This window comes from Diplotaxodon limnothrissa, linkage group LG4 (genome assembly GCF_057381915.1).
Source record: "Diplotaxodon limnothrissa isolate DT_005_m linkage group LG4, D_limnothrissa_male_GT1.1, whole genome shotgun sequence".
NCBI classification, from domain to species: domain Eukaryota; kingdom Metazoa; phylum Chordata; class Actinopteri; order Cichliformes; family Cichlidae; genus Diplotaxodon; species Diplotaxodon limnothrissa.
In genome coordinates, this window is record NC_140599.1 from 30,748,061 (window position 1) to 30,769,984 (window position 21,924).

The 21,924-nt window shown below is 42.4% G+C and overlaps 1 protein-coding gene across 1 annotated transcript; it reads right to left on the reverse strand.

The window, feature by feature from the left end:
* Nucleotides 1-719: 719 nt before the first annotated feature.
* grna (granulin a) lies at nt 720-16,973 on the reverse strand. The gene is made up of 21 exons (XM_085352858.1): nt 16,920-16,973; nt 16,148-16,288; nt 15,170-15,307; nt 14,933-15,061; nt 12,821-12,902; nt 12,623-12,729; nt 12,338-12,491; nt 12,131-12,214; nt 9,412-9,509; nt 8,982-9,218; nt 8,542-8,778; nt 8,108-8,344; nt 7,619-7,855; nt 7,182-7,418; nt 6,748-6,984; nt 5,324-5,560; nt 4,894-5,130; nt 3,799-4,104; nt 2,254-2,490; nt 1,893-2,150; nt 720-1,158 (listed from the first exon to the last, which is right to left on the reverse strand). Exons 2-21 carry the CDS (start codon nt 16,286-16,288, stop codon nt 1,015-1,017), a joined length of 3,774 nt encoding a protein of 1,257 aa, XP_085208984.1. The 5' UTR covers nt 16,920-16,973; the 3' UTR covers nt 720-1,014.
* Nucleotides 16,974-21,924: the final 4,951 nt, after the last annotated feature.

The following is a 21,924-nucleotide window of genomic DNA, read 5'->3' on the forward strand; positions in this document are numbered from 1 at the left end:
GGAGGCAGCACGAGCCCACATAAAAGCTGAAATCACGGTTTCAAAAATTAAAAAAAATAAAAGTCAAATCTCCAGCAGTACGACGTCAGCCTAAAAAGTGAAATTCTGTGCCGGAAGTAAGGATAAAGGAAAACAGGCCAGGTAATCTTTTACGTGAAATTGTAGTGGACTTCCTTATTGTAACACCTGTTTTCTTTTTATCATTTGCATGGCCTTTTTGAAATGTGACAAAGGAGAACAATTATTTCTACTTATACCAAAGAACAAAATATATATTATAATGTTATTTATAGCAGACATTGGCACTGTAAAATAAATATAAAACTAAATATAACAGCATTCATAAACTGCATTTTCTTTTTTCACAGCCCTTTCTAATAAACCACAATAAGTGACTGGACAACTTTTAATAATGTCACTTCTTTTTTATTGATTTAATGGATAATGTGACACTTTGACAGGGTAAGATCATCCAAGCATGAATTTCTTCACCTTTGCCTCATTAACACAGATTACTAATCCAATGCACAAAATTATGAACCCAAGATTTAATGAGTAATTACACCACAAAATCATTAAATGATCAGACTGAATGTTCAGAATGATGAAAGATATTGAATCAGGTTTTGACTGATTGACTATTATTGATAAAGAAATAACCTTTTCAACAGAAGGCAGCTGCAGCAAGTCTTAAAGAAACAGATGACTGACAAGTGGAGTGTTTCGATTGTCTTCTATTGTGGATGGAGTAGCATTTCAAGTGACAAACTGAGTGTGCTTGGAATAACAAAGATAACTCCTTAAATACATTAGTCACACGGTCATCTATATAATTAGGTGCATTCAGACCAAAATGTTCAACTTCAAGATTGCAAACATCTTAGCAACTGAGGTGCAAATCGTTTTCAAAGTGTCATTTAAAAACAAAGCATTTTGAAATTAATGTAGAATTCTTTCTCCATTAGTGCGTTATATGCAAAAACTAAAACTAGTAACAGTTTAGAGGTGGTGTTTTCACACAATTAGGGCTCTTTTTTTGTTGGCGACGAACACGTGCCAGTTGGGCCAGTAAAGCTTGGAGTTCTGGATGCAGGAGTTTTCTTCCGTACAGGTGTACCCGGTCGGGCAGCAGTGCTTCATGTTGCTGCAGCACACCGCCTAGAGGGAGGACAGAGGGAGGAAAGTCTGTAAAAAAAAACTGAATGGTTTACTTAACTCATACACGCTCCCTTTTTATTGGCACAAAACCTCACAATTCAGACGTTGTGATGCTTTATAAGGCATTTTTTTAAAAAGATGCTGCAATGTAAGTACAGATTTGCCTTTTAGTATTACATGAAAACACAACAGTAATACCACTAATTTTTTTAAGTAGCAAAGTTCTCCTTATGGCTCTGTTTAGAGGCCTACATATTTATACAACATATTAGTTTAAAACCTATTCATGTCAACAGTGGTTTAACCTACTAATTTGTTTACAATGGAGCTCATGTTGAATCTCGAGCAGTGAATATATGTTTACAAACTAATTAGAGGGTAAAATGGTTGAGTTTGCAGTCTGGTAAAAGGTAACCTAACTGTGTAAAGGGTTATAATTTCACTGAAGGATGGAACTGAAATCTAGGGAATTACTGTATATAGTACAAAATGAGGAAATACTACTTTGGCTGTAAAATAAAATTACTTTCATCTGCTGACCTAAAACTGGACTTTCCAGGAGTGATCTCAAAATAGCAGTGAGCCTGAAGGCAGTCAAGAGGTGCAGCCTCCCTTTTCTGAGGTAAGCATATGAAAAATTTTGGAGCCCTTGGCTTACTGACAGTTCTCAGCTCTCCCTGACAGTTAACATAAAGCAGGAGGAAGGAAGCAGGACTAGTTTCTGTAAATCATACGTTAGAAGATGGACAGCAGCCCCAGGAAGTGGCAGAAGTCCTGCAGCAAGTTTCATCATGCCCGCAATTGGTCTGTTCATCGCACTTGATGTCTTTGTGCTTTGTTGGGCTGAGCTGGGGTTGAGGCTCAAGTAGATACACCGGTGTCAGTGGGACTCTCTCCAGCTGCATCATGATGAGCTTCTGGCAGGATCTGGATAAGATGTCACAGGTGTAACCCTGCGGGCAACAGTGCTCCTTATCCGGACAGCAAACAGCCTGCAGACACATAGTTGGTGCAAATTATAGTCCCCAGTTTGCATAGGCAAAGCCTGACCTGATGAGACGGCTACCAGGGTATATGATATTTTCATGCACTCACATTTTTGAGTGGACAGCAGCCCCACTCGCCTGTGAACAGCTTGCAGCAGCTGGTTTGTTCAGGACACTGGCTTGCACCTTCGCACTGGACAGAGTAGGGCTCGGCCTCGTCGCTGGTAATGGCTGGAATTTTGGTGTACCATGGAATCACCACTTCTCCTTTTATGCACGACGTGCGGCTATTGTCACATTTGTACTGGTTAGGACAGCAGTGACTCCCATCCTCACAGCACACCGCCTGGGGAGAAGTGAAAACATGAGCAGTGGCTTTCACTTCATCAATTCTGCTGTTTCACTTCTTTTTTCATTGGTGTATATATAAAGGTTATAGAGAGTCTGAAGAAGATGCTGAAATTCTATTCTAGAAACTTAAAGACACATCAGTTTATAAATGACTATTATAAATTCAGAGTGGCAACCAAAATAAAGTTCATTCGAGTTCATTTGAGTGACTGTGGCCTGTAAGCTGCTAAAGTCGCCAGTTCTCAACAGGAATATGAGAAAAGATGTGAAACAGAAAAACAGGATATCACCATGCAAATTAGGGCTAAAGATGATGTCTAGTTGTGCTTTTTTGGGGCTTGATGAACAGGTGACATTCAGTTAACATCTTCCGTGACTGCAGTGTGGGCGGCAGGTTTTTCTTTCATAAGCTTCAAAGGAAGTTTTAGGAATGAAAAAACTCAGCCGGCCTAAAAACTGCTTGGTGATCTGTGTGGTTCCCCCGCCCTCCACACACACACTCACACACATACCTCACACCACATGGTCTAAAATAAACCATCTAATCCTCTTTTAAGATCTCTTGCAACTTCTTCAGGATGTTTTGAATCTTGCCAGGTCCTAAAAGAGGTTGGCTTTTAAAATGATCTAAACTATCTTATTTTCTTGTACTGGATTTTTCTCTTTCTTGTATTGTAGAAGGACAAATAATCTTCAGCTACACAAAAGACATCAACAAAACCACTGTGGTGTAAAAATAAGCTTTTTTTCAAAACCTGGGAAATGTTACTGACGGCCCAAGGTGTGTAATAACTGACAGTGTGTTAGTGTAGAGTTAGTGAAGCATTTCTTTACATATTGGAGGATTAAATGACAACAGCTTTGCAAATGAAACTGTGCTGTACTGCACAACTTATTCAAGCAATATGTTTGATTGGTGTTTGTGGACTGGCTGGTAATCATAGTAAACATCAACTGCCTCAATTGTGTTGTGTGAAAAAAATTACAAATTTGCATTCTCTTCCAAAACCGCCGTTTATATCAGGAGTGGAAGTATGACTCATAGATGTGACACATACGTGTAAGCATTGTTAGGATGCAAAGTAATAGTGACGTTAATGTTGACTCTTCCAATGACTGCCAATAGAAGCAACCATTTTAGAAAAGATGGATGAGAACAAGACCTTATTGACACTTTCTGTATGTCCTCCTGTCATTATAAAATTAAACTGCGACAAATATGCGCTGGGCTGCTGCATATTGATGTTTAATAACAGATGGAGGAGACACGAGGTCAGTGATGCTGTGAAAAAGCAGAGCTCACCTCAGGCAGCGGACAGCAGCCCCACTTTTTAAAATTCTTCATGTAGCAGCAGGTGGTTGACTGAGGGCAGCTGGTGTGGGCATCACAGTTAATCATGCCTTCTTCTTCTTTGTCCTCCTCCTCCGATTTAGCGCTTGTTGTTGGACTCTCAGTTGTAGGCTGCACAGTAGTAGGTGCTTCAGTAGTGAACGCAGGTACCTTCTGTAGCATGGGAGTTGAGCCTGATGGGCCATTGCAAGACACGGCGGTCGGGTCACAGGTGGTGCCGCTCGGGCAGCAGTGTTTGTGATCGTCACAGCAGACCGCCTTTTATGCAAAAAGACAAAAGTGCAGTCAGTCACAGATAGTCAAGTTCAAATACAAACAGAAGCCTGACAATGCTTGGCAGAGCAATGTTGACAAAAATAAAACAGGTTAAATGCAATGTAGATTAAAGATATTATTTGATATTTCTAGAAATACAACAACCTACTTTTATTTTTTGTCACGCACTACACAAACAAACTGTGTCTGTGCAGAGGCTAGCAAAGACAAGGGTTAGTGCAGTCACAGAACTTTCTTTTGTTTTTAAGTAAAGTGGGTGCAGCAGTAAATCATGTAACACACTCACCGTTACAACGCACTTGTCCAGTCTTACTGACCTCAGAGTAATTTTACACTCTTAACAAGTCACATTTTTAACCACAGACTCTTTATTTTCTGTACACTTTATCTACATCACTCCATCATCAACCACGAAACCACTGTGTCACCGTGGTGGTGTAAAGAATATTCGCTTTACTAGCTGTAACTTAGCCAGCAACATGCTTAGGCATGTATTGGTAGCTTTGTCACTGTAAGTCAACTTTTACCTCATCAATATGATACTCAAGTGGTCTCCAGTTTTTGTAAAAGATGCAGGACATACAGCACGTACAGCAGTTTAAGCTCCTTTAACTAACAGGTTCCTGGTGATAGCTGCATGCAGCCATCCAGAGTGACGGAACTTTAGGTTACCAACAGTTTTCTGTTTGGTGTAAATTTGACATTCTGTGTGTGTTAATAAAGTACTTTTGAGAAATGTGGTCTAAAAACCGATTTCAGTCCAATGCTAACCTCTGGCAATGGACAGCAGGCCCAGCGACCTTCTTGGGTTTTACAGCAGGTGGTGCCATCAGGACAGGCTGCTGTGTGATCACAAGGAACTTTCTTCTCCTCTGCCTTCTGCTTTATGATTGCAGGAAGCTTCTTGGCCCAGGGCACAGACATCAGGCCGTCTTCACAGGTTTGAGCCTCCAAGTTACATTTCTTCCCTTTGGGACAACAGTGTATGAAGTCTTCACAACAAACAGCCTGGAATTAGGGCAAACAGAACACCATCAATATATTTAAAACACCTTAAACTGCAAGTAATTATACATTTAAGCAGAAATGTCTAAATAAATGGCAGACGAGACTCAGTAGTGTGTGTTCGCACTGCACTCCCCTCTCTCCTCCAAATTGAAAAGCATTTTAAAAAATGGATGGATAAATGGTAATACTGTACCTCTGGCAATGGACAGCAGGCCCAGCCACCTTCTTGGGTTTTACAGCAGGTGGTGCCATCAGGACAGGCTGATGTATCGTCACATGGAACATCCTTCACCTCTACCTTCTGCTTTATGATTGCAGGGACCTTCTTGGCCCAGGGCACAGAGATCAGGCCGTCTTCACAGGTTTGAGCCTCCAAGTTACATTTCTTCCCTTTGGGACAACAGTGTATGAAGTCGTCACAACAAACAGCCTGGAAATGAAATGACAGCACAGACAGAAAGGTGTCAATATACTAAAAACACCTGAAATGTTAAACAGAAACTGTTAAATAAATATCAGACGAGGCTGTGGTGTATGCTTATGCCCTGTCCTCGCCTCCTCTGCCTTTTACCCTTCAAGCCTGACAAAGTAAAGCAGTTAGGGAAATGAATTAATAGATGCCCCAGAAGTTTGATTCTGCTCATCTGGACGTAGCGTTTTCAGTGGGAGAAACATTTCATCACTCATCCAAGTGACTTCTTCGGTCTCAGCTGACTGCAGGTTTCCCCAACCTTATAAACAGTACATTTGCACAATGTCTGAAACTAGCCCACTGAATGAACAATGGGCTGTGAGGTCAGTTCCTTGATCGTTACTATGCAAATTGTCATGACTATTGATTAACAACCACTCCAGTCACAGAGAGTTGGGGAAGGCTGTAATCACAGCATTGTACGATGGTGAAAGATGTACCCTTAGACCTCCCCCTCGATTCAGAGATGGTCTTTCCCTTTTCACCCAAATAGCCTCCTTGAATCCCCGCTTAAACGAGTGTTCCTCACTGTCCAGGATGTGTACATCCTCATCACTGAAAGAGTGTCCATTGACCTGTAGGTGTAAATAGACTGCGGAGTCCTGGCCTGACGAGTTAGCTCTTCTGTGTTGTGCCAACGGTTTCGCCACAGGTTGTTTGGGTTCCCCCATGATATAAATCATGACAATCCTCCTGTCACCTAACAGTGTACACTAAATTATTCTGTTCGTGTCGGGGGACCTGATCCTTGGGGTGGGCCAATTTTTGGTCCACCGTGTTTTGGGGTTTTAAAGCCACAGAGACGCGGCGTTTAAAAAAAATTTGTTTCAACTGTTACGATCCTCCTGACACATAATGGATCACTAAGGATTTTCGCTTAGGCAACCAGTTGTCCTTCTCTCCTGGATTGGCTGGAGCTTTCCTTAGCCCCCTTCCCATTACGAGGGTGATAGATTGTCTGAAGCAGTTACAACAAGGCAATACTATTGACCGGACTTCATGCCACAGGCTATGCCCGGGGAATCTACACCAAGTCTGTATAGTGTACCGAAGATACATCAACAGGGTGTACATTTAAGACCACTTGACGGTACCTGCATGATTAGGCATGCATCAAGACAAATTAATAGATGGTAACACTGTACCTCTGGCATTGGACAGCAGGCCCAGCCACCTTCTTTGGTTTTACAGCAGGTGGTGCCATCAGGACAGGCTGATGTATCGTCACATGGAACATCCTTCACCTCTACCTTCTGCTTTATGATTGCAGGAACCTTCTTGGCCCAGGGCACAGACATCAGGCCGTCTTCACAGGTTTGAGCCTCCAAGTTACATTTCTTCCCTTTGGGACAACAGTGTATGAAGTCGTCACAACAAACAGCCTGGAAACAAAATGACAGCACAGACAGAAAGCTGTCAATATACTAAAAACACCTGAAATGTTAAACAGAAACTGTTAAATAAATATCAGGCGAGGCTTTGATGTTTGCTTGTGCCCTGCCCTGCCCTCCCCTTGCCCCTCCAAGCCTGACAAAGAAAACCAGTTAAGAAAATGGATGTATAGATGGTAACACTGTACCTCTGGCATTGGACAGCAGGCCCAGCCACCTTCTTGGGTTTTACAGCAGGTGGTGCCATCAGGACAGGCTGATGTATCGTCACATGGAACATCCTTCACCTCTACCTTCTGCTTTATGATTGCAGGAAGCTTCTTGGCCCAGGGCACAGACATCAGGCCGTCTTCACAGGTTTGAGCCTTCAAGTTACATTTCTTCCCTTTGGGACAACAGTGTATGAAGTCTTCACAGCAAACAGCCTGGAATTAGGGCGAACAGAATACCATCAATATACTAAAATGACCTTAAACTGCAAGTAATTATACATTTAAACAGAAATGTCTAAATAAATGGCAGACAGAGCTGTGTAATATGTGTTCATCCTGCCCTCCCCTCTCCCCGCCAACCCTGAAATTGACAAGCATTTAAGAAAATGGATGTATAGATGGTAATACTGTACCTCTGGCATTGGACAGCAGGCCCAGCCACCTTCTTGGGTTTTACAGCAGGTTGTGCCATCAGGACAGGCTGATGTATCGTCACATGGAACATCCTTCACCTCTACCTTCTGCTTTATGATTGCAGGAAGCTTCTTGGCCCAGGGGACAGAGATCAGGCCGTCTTCACAGGTTTGAGCCTTCAAGTTACATTTCTTCCCTTTGGGACAACAGTGTATGAAGTCTTCACAACAAACAGCCTGGAAATGAAATTACAGGATAAAAAAACACCTTAAACTACAAGTAGTTACATATATAAATAGGAACTTTGAAACACATGTGAGACGAGGCTGTGTGGTATGTGTTAGCCCTGCAATAGACAGGAGACCTATCCAAGGTGTAATCTGCCCCTTATCCCATCCCATGAGAGCCAGGATAGGTTCAAGCCATTCCCTCATCCATGAAGTGGACAAGTGTTTAAGAATATGGATGGATAGATGGTAACACTGTACCTCTGGCATTGGACAGCAGGCCCAGCCACCTTCTTGGGTTTTACAGCAGGTGGTGCCATCAGGACAGGCTGATGTATCGTCACATGGAACATCCTTCACCTCTACCTTCTGCTTTATGATTGCAGGAACCTTCTTGGCCCAGGGCACAGAGATCACGCCGCCTTCACAGGTTTGAGCCTCCAAGTTACATTTCTTCCCCTTTGGACAACAGTGTATGAAGTCTTCACAACAAACAGCCTGGAAACAAAATGACAGCACAGACAGAAAGGTGTCAATATACTAAAAACACCTGAAAAGTTAAACAGAAACTGTTAAATAAATATCAGACAAGGCTTTGATGTTTGCTTGTGCCCTGCCCTGCCCTCCCCTTGCCCCTCCAAGCCTGACAAAGAAAGCCAGTTAAGAAAATTGACGGATAGATGGTAATACTGTACCTCTGGCATTGGACAGCAGGCCCAGCCACCTTCTTGGGTTTTACAGCAGGTGGTGCCATCAGGACAGGCTGATGTATCGTCACATGGAACATCCTTCACCTCTACCTTCTGCTTTATGATTGCAGGAACCTTCTTGGCCCAGGGCACAGACATCAGGCCGTCTTCACAGGTTTGAGCCTCCAAGTTACATTTCTTCCCTTTGGGACAACAGTGTATGAAGTCTTCACAACAAACAGCCTGGAAATGAAATCACAGCACAGACAGAAAGCTGTCAATATACTAAAAACACCTGAAATGCTAAAGAGAAACTGTTAAATAAATGGCAGTCAGGGCTTTGATGCTTGTGCCCTGCCATCCCATCACCCATCTTCTCTCCCCTCTTCCTCTCCCAACAAAGGAAGCCAGCTAAGAAAATGGATGTATAGATGGTAACACTGTACCTCTGGCATTGGACAGCAGGCCCAGCCACCTTCTTGGGTTTTACAGCAGGTGGTGCCATCAGGACAGGCTGATGTATCGTCACATGGAACATCCTTCACCTCTACCTTCTGCTTTATGATTGCAGGGACCTTCTTGGCCCAGGGCACAGAGATCACGCCGTCTTCACAGGTTTGAGCCTCCAAGTTACATTTCTTCCCTTTGGGACAACAGTGTATGAAGTCTTCACAACAAACAGCCTGGAATTAGGGCAAACAGAACACCATCAATATATTTAAAACACCTTAAACTGCAAGTAATTATACATTTAAGCAGAAATGTCTAAATAAATGGCAGACGAGACTCAGTAGTGTTTGTTCGCACTGCACTCCCCTCTCTCCTCCAAATTGAAAAGCATTTAAAAAAATGGATGGATAGATGGTAATACTGTACCTCTGGCATTGGACAGCAGGCCCAGCCACCTTCTTGGGTTTTACAGCAGGTGGTGCCATCAGGACAGGCTGATGTATCGTCACATGGAACATCGTTTGCTGGAGAAAAGACATTGAGAAAAAAATTAATCCACTAATGTTTCATGACTGCCATCGTTGTGAGCCCTCACTTCCACTGACTGAATGTAATAATCATCCTCATGAACCATTTGATAAGTGATACGAACAACCAGCGAGATCATCATGAGATTTTGTCAAATTTGGAATTGACGACAATAACAGTTCCATGTTATAATTACTAAAATTACCTGGTGCACTCTTTGACCACTCGCAGTGTTATGGAGCAATGTCAGTTGTCAGTGAGTTTGAACACGAACAAAATTAAAGAAAATGAAGACGCCCCAATCAATTAAATATTATTTCTGAGTTATGACAGTAAAAAAATGCATATAACATAAAAACTAGTATAATTTACCACAGACTAGGGACACGTCTTTCAATATTTTTGTTTTACTTAAATACCTGTTAGTAAAGACATCCATTCTCTGACTAAGAATTCATGAACTCGAAACTGCAAACATTTTAATTGTATTTAAATAAAAGACTAAAACAATTACACAACTGCAAATTAAATATAAAATGTTTCTCCTGAAATACAAAGTCCTGAATGATCAGGGCCTGTCATATGTTATCCACACCTCATAAAACCATATTATTCCAATAGTGCATTTCACTTTCGGACTGCAGGTTTACTTGTGGTTCGTAGGGTTTTTCGAAGTAGACTGGGAGCCCTCAATCCCAGTTTGGATTGAGGGGGCAAACACCGTGTTTACTGTTAAAACATTTCTTTTAATAAAGCTTATAGTGAGGCGACTTTTGTTTTGAATCGGTGCTATATAAATAAAACTGTACTAAAACTTTAACTGAATTGAATAACTTCCTTGGTCTAAAGAAGCCTGCTTTAAGTCACAAGGGGCAACTGTCCAAATGACTCCAATACGGTCATTTGTGTTGTACCATGATAGAGATGTAATGATGACATTAAATTCAGACCAAATGGTGGAAATATGAGAATGAAGAGGATGCACCATAGTTAAAGCTAATCAGAGATGTGTGTCCTGCTGTGCACAAAACACAGCGAATTTATTGTGAACCATTTGATTGGCTCATGGAGGAAAGATAAATAATTCCTGTCTAAATAAAGATATAACTCATTTATAGTTGGCAGGAACTGAGGAGGAACAGAGCTGTTTTGGGCAGAAGTAATGCAGGCAAAAGCACTGTTATATTAAGACAGCTGCATTCACCACTATTCCTTTCTCTTGTAGCCAAATCAGAGTCAGTTTGGAGCAGTCTGTGTTATATGAGGAAGTATTTACCAATACAGTCACACATACTGGAACAATTTAGATGTCATGCTACAAAAGCCATTCTTTAAAAATAAAACTTCTCCTTTTTCCAAGTACTTTTAAAGGTTGACTGTCAAGTTTGATCTGTCAAACAAACCATGTGGTGCTTCAGGTTTCTGCCCCTCAGCCTCAGTGTTTTTTTGTTCCATGACATTGCAACAAAAATCATCACATTAAAAATATATATTTGAATTGAAAATGCATATTGGACTAACAGCAGAACCAATGATGTATATTGCCAAAAGTATTCACTCATCTCTCTTCACACGCATATGAACTTCAGTGACATCCTGTTCTTAACCCAAAGGGTTTAATATGATGTCGGCCCACCATTTGCAGCTATAACAGCTTCAGCTCTTCTGGTAAGAGTTTAGATTATTTATTGTTTATTGAAACTTAAAGTTAGGCTGTGGCTGATTTGAGTGACTGGTGAATGCAGACAGGACTGCTAAACTGTTGATTCACAGAACTGGACCTCTTGACCATACTTGCCATACAAAGTTGTTTTTGTTTTTTTAATACACACAAGAATTGACACATAAAAATAAAAAATGTGGCTTTCTGTGTGGTTATTTGTAGTAACAGCACATCCAAAAAGTGTAAAATTCTATTTGCATGTTACTTAGCAGGTATCTGTATCTGTGCGTTATTTGTTCTTAGCATTCCGGCTTGTCCCACCAAAATGCTTCCACTGATTTCAGAGTGGGTCGTTGCAGCGGCTCCCCCTTTTACCTTCAATATCATATTAAAAGTTCAAACTGGGCTGCCTGCACTGTAATATTTTGACGTTTTTCATGAGTTACAGTGATGTTTCTGAACAAGCATTATAAATATGTTGTAATAGTTAGCAGGCTTGGTAAGGGAAAAACTACCACCAAACAAAAACATTCATTGAAGACGGGGTGTTGCAACATTTAATTATAGCTGGATAGACCTGCCTATCAGCGCCAGATTTGTCTTGTCATTACCAGGAAATAATGAAACTGGTAAGAGAAAAAAAGATTTACCTGAACCATTAATCATGCACGCACTGGCACACCTAAAAACCGACAATGCCAAAAAAAATGGCCCGAAAGTGAGTCAGTGGACCACCTTTTAAAAAATAATATCTTGGAAAGCATTTGACATACGAAGCAAAAAATTCTCAGCAGTCATTTTAAGATGTTGAAACTTGAGATGGAATCACCTTTATGTGTCTTGTGATAAATCATGTGCTTTTTTTTCCAGTCTCATTGTTCTACATTATTTGTTTCATGGGGATAGTCTCACCTGCAGCTGCCTTAGCAACTGATGACACATTTACTGTCTTACCAGATGGAGGAAGCAGATTGGCTGTGGTGACTTTGGGGGCGTTTTCTGTTCCTGTGTTATTCACTGCTTCAACTGGCACTTCTTCTGGGAACAGAAAAACACAAAGATTAAGATAAACACACACACACACACACTTTCAAATACTTAGTGAGAACAAGGAACTAAGCTTAACGTTCACAGCAAAACAGTCTATTAAAAATTTCTGACCTTTCTGGTTTTCCCAAGCTGCTCTCACTCTGGCAGGGAGCTTTGCCCACATTGGCATCTCTTTCTTGGTAGAAGAGTCAATGCATTTGGAATGCTCGACATCACATGTGGTCCCTTCAGAGCAGCAGTGTATCTTGTCAGCGCAGCACACGGCCTGTTCACATGGAAAATAATAAAACACCATTAAGTCACGATAACTGGACGTCAATGCAGGACATGCAAATCCATAATTTGACTTTTTTGTCATTCATGATCTCACTCATGGTATGGAGTAGCATTTTGTACCTTTGATAGTGGACAGCATGCCCATTTCCCGTCATTTGTTTCACAGCAGGTGGTACCATCTGGGCACTCTGAAATGCCATCGCTGCATAGAACTGTAACCACGAGCTCTGCAACAATATCACATGAACATCAAAACTCAAAACAGGAAAAGGAATAGTGATACGACTGAATTATGATACTTTGGCGGGGAAGTTGAACCTTTTTTGATGCAGCCTCGGCTGTCTGAGCTGCAGTCGTGGCCCTCAGGGCAGCAGTGTTTGCCATCGGGGCAGGAGATTCCCTGATAGCAGTGAGGAAATCAAGAATTATGAATTAAACAAAAGCATTGGAACTGTTTATCTATTCATGCAGTAAATGAAAGATTTCAAAGAGGAAAAAAGGTTCAGTGAAATAAAGAGTAACAAACGACCAGCTGCTGTTTTAGTGCAAGCAGAAACCGCTTTTACAATCTCCAGCCAGTTTATTAGGGACACTTTTTCAGCTGCCATTCTACTAATATATTAAAGCTGGTGGTGGTGTGATGTTTGGAGGATGTTTTCGTGGTGCATTTAGTACTAACTGAATATCTTTTAAATGCCACAGCCTGTGTGCTGCTGACCGTGTCCATCCTCGTATGGCTGCAATATACCTAACTCCTGATGGCTGCCTCCAGCCGGTTAATGCACCACACCACAAAAGCTCAGACCAGCTCAACGTAGTTTCTTGACATGACAATGAGGTCAATGCACTCAAAAGATCTCCACAGTCATAAATCTGGGTCCAACAGAACACTTTTTGAATATGGTGGAAGAGGAGGTTTACATCATGGATCTGAATCTGATGTTATCATGTCAATGTACCAGAATCTCTGAGAAACATCTCTTTGCAAAGTTCAAGATGCAAAAAGATATTTAGTTAGTAACTAAAGGTGCTTGTTATATGAGGAGACTGCAATTATACAACAAGCATGTTATGCGCCATGGAGGTTTGGCTTTTTGAAATGAGGGGCTTGACCAAGCTAGAAGGTGTAGCTAATTAAGTGGCAGGTAAGTTTACATTAAACTTGTAACAAGAGCAAAAATCTATTCCAAAGCACTGAATGTCCTCGGTAAAGTGTAGAAGCTTAGTGGGTCAACCAGCTATGCAAACAAAGCATCAAAGAAAGATCCTCTTTTGAGAGGAAGTAAGCTCTATCACTGTGCAAGTGTCTTTTTCATGGCATCGATTAAATGGTTAGGGACTTTGCTGTTTATCAGTTGAAAGACCGTTAGCTATAAATCTGGAAATTAAAAAAGATAAATCCCTAAATTGAAATTAAAATAAAATACAAGCAGAAAAAAAAAATGAGACGAGACATAAATAATTGTTGCGTTGGTGCTGGTGAAAGATACTGAAGTATTGGTCATACATAACAAAAGGATTTGTAGATCTGAGCCAATTTCTGTTAGAGCTTTCCCTTTAAACAGAAGACTCAAGATGATAAACAAAAGTCTTCTAAAGTGCATGTTGTTTAAATAGATTCGACTTCCTACTGTAACCCAGTGACATAAAGACATCTTTTTACTTTTTCCCATGAGAGCCTGTGGGGTGGGTAAGGGAAATATCCATAGCTTTCCTAATGGATGTTCTGTAACAGCAGGTGGAGTTGTTAACAGCTTAAATGCAGTTTGCAAAAAAAAGTTAAGATTTATTTAGAGTGACTCTTTAGAAAAGCAAAGAGAAGGGAGGTGTAGTTTTACCAAACTGTACTATGTTGTTCAGCACCGACCTTTGTTATAGTGGTGTGATTCAAGATGCAAAACAGAAGTGAAAGATGTTTAAACATGCCGTACCCAAAGTACAGTAACAACCAGGGAGCTTTAAAGGAAGTGAGATGATGCTGGAAATGAATATGACAATAACTAAATATGACAAGGGGACAAAATACGTGAACCTGTTATCCAAAACATCAAAGCTACTGACAGGTGAAGTGAATAGACAACCATCTTGTTGCCATGTACTTAGTAATCATATGCAAGTTAATCTGATATGTACCAGTCACCCAAAAATTTGCAGACTAACTCTGCCACCAATTTCCTGGTAGTGAAAACTTTCAGAGACCCTGAGTGAGTACCCCTTCTGATCAGAGCTCTTTTGGCTGCACAATATTAGAATAACGAGTTTTAATCATGTGGTTGATCGGTGTGTATGTATGGAAATCCCCTCCTAGATTCAAGATTCCTTCACAGGAATGAACCACAAATAAAAGATTAGTGTCATCACTCACTTTGTTTTTCCACTCAGTGCTACTTAAGTATCTGAAGCACGTCTTATTTGTGGTGGTTAGCTTACCTGAGTTAGAGGACAGCAGCCAAACTTCGTCAAACCCTTCAGACAGGAATACTCAGCAGGGCATCGTGACAGGTCGGGGCAGATGTTGTCGTCTTCCTGACTCTCGTATGTCTTGATCATCCTGAAGGACTGAGTGGTCAGAAGGTGGGAAAGAGGACAGTATTACTTCTTTTAATCCACCATGATTATTTAATCTGACTTTGTGACAGAAAACAACTAACGTGTGACGACGCTTACTTTAGAGACTTTGGGCTGATAAGCAGGGGTTCTTTTCACCCAGGGGATGGTCAGGGTGGTATTAATACAGCCAGATAAGGCTTTATTACAGACTGTGCCCTCTGGACAGCAGTGGATGTGATCATCACAGCACTCAGCCTGAGGAGACAGCAGTAGTAGAAACACTTTGACTACCAAAGTTTGAAACAGCTATCACATTGAGGGAAAGCGGCACGTCCTTCTATCTGGATTTCAAAGTAGTAAAACACAGCTGAGGGTGAATAGTATCGCTGCATAATTATATTTACTTTAAAGTATAAGTGAAGGGTTATCTCACATGTACATTTAACTATAGACAAAGGGACAATTTACCTACACTGAAGGTGACGTACTGCAGCTTTGCTCAGTAGGTTAGGATGGAATTCCTCCCTTTTGCACTTTTGGAGTTATTTTAAAACAGAAATCTATAGAAGATTTTGTCCAGTTACCATGAAGATGTGAACACTACACATTTTACTCTTTAATATTTACATACTTGATGACTAATAAGCTGGGCTGTTTTTAGTCTATAGGAATGCATTTAGTTGATGTGAATGAAACTGTTCATACTAATATATAAAGCTAATAGATTTTTATTGATTTAAACAAATGTCGTATAGCAAAATAATTTACAACAGGTCTGATTCTGGTTTTAAGTAAACCAACTCATCAATAACAGCAATCATTCCTTCTGATTATAATTGTAGATGTCCGACGTCTCTCAGAAACGTTTCTATACATTTGTTTTTTGTTTTGTTTTTAGAGATTGTGAGATTTTCATACATCAAAACTTGGTTTAAATGAGTTACTAGCAGAACATGAACCCAAATGGATATCCGTTGGGGTCCCCCCCCCCACTCTTACTGCAAAAAGGAAGCCAATTAAAACAAGTACAATAAATATAATTACATTGTCGTGAACACTCAAGTTGCATGATGGTATAATAACACCTGGCCTTACGTTTTCATATCGGCAACACCCGTAACCGTTTGCTGGGCTGTTGCAGCAGGTTTCCCCTTCTTTACACAGCCCTCCATCTGGACACACATCAGCACCAACCACAGCCAGGGCGGCCCAGCAGATCACAACCCACTTCTGCATCTGGAGGGGGGAAAGCAAAAGGCACACAAATGGAAAGTGAAACTGGCGGAAGGGGGGGATTTCTCTTTCACTGACCACCACGATAAATGATATTTGTACATTAAAATTCTGCACACATTCTTGATCTTATCAGGTCACAAAGAGTTTGATAACCATGCTCGGGCAGTCATGCCAGTGGTGTCTCGTTATATTCCTTATGTCTGTCTCCAAAAAAACCGAATCTCGGCTATCTGGTCAGCTCGGTTCGAGTTTTAAAGGGAAAATGTCAAATAAAAGTGATGAACCGGGTCTAAACACTGAGCTCAAATGTTGTCTTTGACAAAATAGTGGTTTTCTTCTTTCTCCAGATGTTCAACTTTATTGAAGATGTTTCTTTTATCGTCATATGAATAAGCAAAACAAATGCACAGTCTAAAATGAAATAAATCCACTTTCACTTTCGTCTGGTTTATATTCCTTATTTAACCTAAAAATCTAGCCTCTCAGGGGAAATTCTGAGCGACACAGTTGAACTCTTTATATTGCAAGATAAATACACAGACTGTGAAACTTAAAACAGCTTTTTATAAGGCCCGCACCGATACATGCATAAATGCAATGATAGACGAAATAAAGTTTTTGATGCTCTTACCTTTATTGAAAAAAAATGAACAGAAGGGCTGTTGTGAGCAGGTGTTTCACAAGAGTCTCGCCACAAAATGACACAAATGATAGCCTGCAGTCTTGAACACACCCCGAAAGGGGAGGGAGAGGAGGTGCCTTAATGTTGCTGTACACCTTTTAACGCCAGCTCTGTCTCTTCAATGAATCAGTTTTTAATATTCATAAAACAACGTAGTACAGGCATAGTTGAGAATTTCAAAGAAGCATATTTATTTACAGCCATTAAAAATGCAATAAGAGCCTGTGACTAATAAGAAAATACGGATTGCTAACGATATCACGCTGTTTGTGTGGTACAGTGTTTGGCTGCCAAAAAGTTTCCGGTATTTGCCCGAAAATGATCGGCCATATTCAGACGGTTGTGCAAGAGTTTTTTGTCTATAATCTGTCAAAAATAATAATAACAATAATACTATTTGCAATTTCGGTTTTTGCAAAAGTGACTCTCAATCGATCTATCTATCTATCTATCTATCTATCTATCTATCTATCTACTTTTTTTTTTTTTTTTTTTTTTTTTTTTTTTTTTTTTTTGGCCTGTCCCGTTTGGCTCTTTTGCCATCAGAATTGTTGTCTAAAGGCAAAGAAAGATGCCCAACGGATTTACTTTACCAAACTGACCATCCCAGCCTTGCCGTAATGGTCCATTTGATTCACCTTTTATTGTTTATTTTATTTTCACTTACTGAATACGGGACAGACTTGACTGGGGGAAAGAAGGGGAGAAAGAAAGAGGGAAAGAGAAACAGCTGAGAAGAGGGACGGGGGAAAAGGGCAAAAGACAAAAACCAACAGAACGGGCAGAGAAAAAAAAATGCATATATCAATCACCTGGATCACCTGCTGAGAAAGAAAAAAGAAAGCAAGCAGAAGAGAACAAGAGTAATAGAATAAACAACATCACAATGATATATGGGAATACGACAGTAAATACTAAATGTTAAACATTATTGTGCAGCACATAAGATCAACAGAACACAGTGTGCTTTGAGGTAGGAGCCAAAAAGGGTGTAGTTTGTGGGTGTGATCACCCGTGTGTACACCTGTGAGCATGGACGCGCTTGTTTTTTTTTTAAAAGGTTCCTTCATGTAATAATCTGCTAGAGGGTGTGGGGGGGCCACAGCCCCGTCCTCCAGGGCGTGAAGCAGGTGTGGAGGAGATCAAAACTCCAGACATCCAGAGGCCCCCAGAACACAAGAGACCAAGGAAGACCAACAGAGGGGCAGCTGCGCCACTGTCCCGGAAAGAGCTGAGGAGAGTCCCAGATGAGGGCTCACTCAGCAGCCGCGGAGCAGAAGCCAGGGGGGGTTGCAGTGACGCGCCCGTGAGCTCCGCCGGCAGCCAGCTGCGCCTGAGTGACCGAGCCCCAGACCGAGAGGCCGGGGGCACCCCACCTCCGAAGTGGCCCGAGCGAGCCCCAGGCTCCAGGCCCCGATAAGCGGCCACCAAGGAGTGAGCTGGTGTGTACCTGGACGCCCATCCCCGGACACAAAGAACCACCAACGCACCGATGTCTGAGGGGGTCCGCCACTGGCAGGGGAAGTGGTGGTGGGTGGAGATAGGCCTCCAAACCTTGGAGGGCCTGAGATGTCCCCAGAGAGGTGGCGTCTGACACCCAACCTGACATATAGACACAGACATACAGGCACACACAGATACAAACATCCATTCCCACCCTCATGCTCTCATATGCACTCACTCCACACTCAACCAACGTGGAGACAGACATAAAGAGACGTTGTACACACGATCACACTCCCCAAGCATACTCTACAAACCGGGTCTAGGTGCCCCCGCCCCTGGAGGGGGGAACTGCACCCAGACCCAGGTGGTGTTTCCCTTTTCCCTGCGGTGGGGGGAGGCAGACCGCCCCGACTCCGCAGCAGCAGGAAGGCTCCACACTCCAGACCGCAGTCGGACGGCCAACTCCTCCTCCTAGTCCTAGCCCCCCTGCTCCAGCAGGTCGCAGAGAATGGGGGTGAGAGAAGACTCCAAACCTCCCTCCACCCGCTCATTGTAATGTTGATGCATGTGTGTTCTAAGGTGCATTTAAAACCCAGGAGGGCATGGAGCTACCTGCCAGAGAGCAGCAGGTAAGCGCATGGTCCCTCCTGCTAGCCCTCAATGTCTACGTGTATTTAAAATTGAGAGGTGGGCAACGATGCCAGGGGTGGGGTGTACACCCTGATGGTACTTTGGACTCCGTGTATCGTGCCCACCCCCAAGATCCTATATGTATGTGTAATGAGAGTGTGAGTAATGTGAATGTCTAAGTTGTGGGATAAAATTGAGGCAGAGGCAGCCAGAAGGGGACAGGGGGGGGGGGGGGGGGGTAGCCTCCTCTGCACCCTGGTGACATACCCCTACTCCAAGGCCCTGCATGTGTGGGTGGTTGTGGTGGAGTGGGAAGAGGGAGGCAGCTGGAGATGGGGAGGGAAGGAAGGGAGGGGCAAGTGACCCCTCCCTGGGGCCAGCTCCCCCGCTGACCCCAGTAGGCACCCCCATACTCCGCGACCCGCCAGGGAAAGGGGGCCCAGGCCCATCCAGACCGGGCCCAGTGCAGCAGCGCCGCCCGGCCCCACAGAGCCCGGGACAGTCCACCCAACCCCACCACAGAGAAAACTGCACCCACCCCACCATCCACTCATCTTCCAGACTACATAAGACAATAAACACCCAGGCTGAGATCTTCCTCCACCTCTCCTGTATCTCCCCCTCCTGCAGAGGGAGCTCCTGAGGAGAGGAAAGCTCCTGCAAGATGTGACAATCTCCCCCACCAGTTGAAGAGCCCCCCCAGGTGGCTCGACGCACCGGCGGCACCCTGCTCCAGGGCTGGGCCCCCATGCACCCACCCGCCCACAACCCCGGCAACACACCAACCAGGACCCAAGCCCCCGAGGCCCGGTCCGGGTCCCAGCCCAGAGATGGAGCGCCCCCAGAACCTCACGCCCATCCCGGACCCACCCAGGGGCAGCCAGGCTACCAGGTCAGTAACCCACGTCCGTCAGCACAGACCCTCCCCTAGCCCCGCTGCACGCAGCCGCGAGGAAACAGTCACCTGAGAGCCAACAGAGCCCCTAACCGGACATGACCGCTACCCCGGGTTGAGCCCCCCAAGGAAGATGCCTCCGGGGAACCCCCCGACGCCCTAAGCCTGTCCCTACCCCCACACCAATCACAACAGTGAAGGCGGGACCAAACTATGACCCCCCACCCCCACTAGGTGATGGAGCTGATCAAAGGAGCCCAGAGCAATTGATCTGATGTGGTGGCAGAGGCTGTATCAAGACTAATGTAATCTAATAGATAATTTCTATATTGGTTAGAATTAAGATTATTTTTATTTTTCCAGTTCATGAGGACTGTTTTCTTGGCTATGCATAGGGCAGTGAAAACCATATGGGCGATATTCTTTTCTGAAGTGACATTATCTAAGCTGCCCAACAAACACACTAAGGGGGAAGTTGGAATGTTACATTTCAGACACTTCGATAAGTCTTCACATATCTCGCGCCAAAACTTCTGAACTGGTGGACAGAACCAAAGAGCGTGGATATAATTGTCCGGTGAATTGGTTTGGCAGTGTGAGCAGTTGTTGGTAGACGAAAAGCCCATCTTGAACATCCGATGACCTGTATAGTGCACTCTATGTAATATTTTGTATTGAATTAATTGAAGACTGGGATTTCTAATTAGATGAAAGGTTTTTAAGCAAATCTGAGACCAGAAGTTTAGGTCTAAGTTAACTGATAAATCCGCTTCCCATTTTGCAATAGGAAGTGATATTGATTCATCTGTTTTAGAAAGCATTCTGTATATTTTGGATAGTAATTTGGGGGGTTTAAGAGTAAGAAATTGAACCACACTTGGTGGTGTTTGTAGTTCAACTTGACCCGGTTTAAATTTCTTTTTTACTATGGATTTAATTTGTTGATATTCTAAAAATCTTTTCTTGTTGATCCCATATTGTGTAACTAGTCCGTCAAATGAAATAAATTCTGTTCCTTCTAGTATATGTTCTAAATATTTGATTCCTTTATCACTCCAATCTGAAAAGTTTATCATATTATTGTTTTGTAATATGTCAGGGTTGTTCCAGATAGGTGTACGTTTGCATGGGATTAATGAAGACGCCGTCAATTTTAGAAACTCCCACCATGCTGTCAGAGAAGAGCTGATGTTGATGCTTTTAAAGCATTCATGTCGTTGGATGTTTGAGCTGATAAATGGTAGGTCTGAGATCTCTAGATTATTGCAGAGTGCTTGTTCTACATCTAGCCAAGGTTCATCTAAGAGGGTGTGTTTTAGCCATCCTGAGATAAACTGAAGCCTGTTGGCTAAGAAGTAGTGCTGAAAGTTAGGCAGTTCTAGTCCTCCTTTATCCTTGGTCTTTTGTAGTGTTTTTAAGCTTATACGTGGGGGTTTATTTTTCCAAAGGAATTTGGACATACATGAATCTAGAGATCTGAACCAATCTTGTGGCGGTTTAGTTGGGATCATTGAGAATAAATAATTTATTTTTGGTAAGACCATCATTTTTATAGCGGCAACCCTTCCCATGAGTGATATGGGTAGACATTTCCATCTAGCCAGATCATCTTCTACCTTCTTTAAAAGTGGGATATGGTTTAATTTAGTTAGATCTGCAAGCTTGGGAGAAACATTAATACCTAAATATTTTATATTTCCCGATTGCAGTGGTGTAGAAGAGGAATTATGGAAGGAGCAATTAATCTATCTACTTTTCAAGAGACATTTGGCCAAGAGGGCAGCAGACACACAACATAACTTATAACATAACACTTCTATCAAGATATTGTAACTGAAGAAAAAGTAGCGGGTTAATTGGAATGGAGACAGAATAAAGCAAAGTCATGCTAAATAGATCATGTCTTTATTTTGTAACCCTTTCATAAATCATGTTGACTACAGTTTATTTATCAATGTAAACGTCTGGGAGGATTTAAACGCG

Coding starts and splice junctions, on each gene's coding strand:
- grna (XM_085352858.1), bottom strand. CDS start 16,288: ATGCAGAAGTGGGTTGTGATCTGCTGGGCCGCCCTGGCTGTGGTTGGT. Junction 15,062..15,169: donor ATCAGCCCAAAGTCTCTAAA/GTAAGCGTCGTC, acceptor CTGACCACTCAG/TCCTTCAGGATGATCAAGAC. Junction 6,985..7,181: donor CCTGCTGTCCAATGCCAGAG/GTACAGTGTTAC, acceptor TTTTGTTTCCAG/GCTGTTTGTTGTGACGACTT.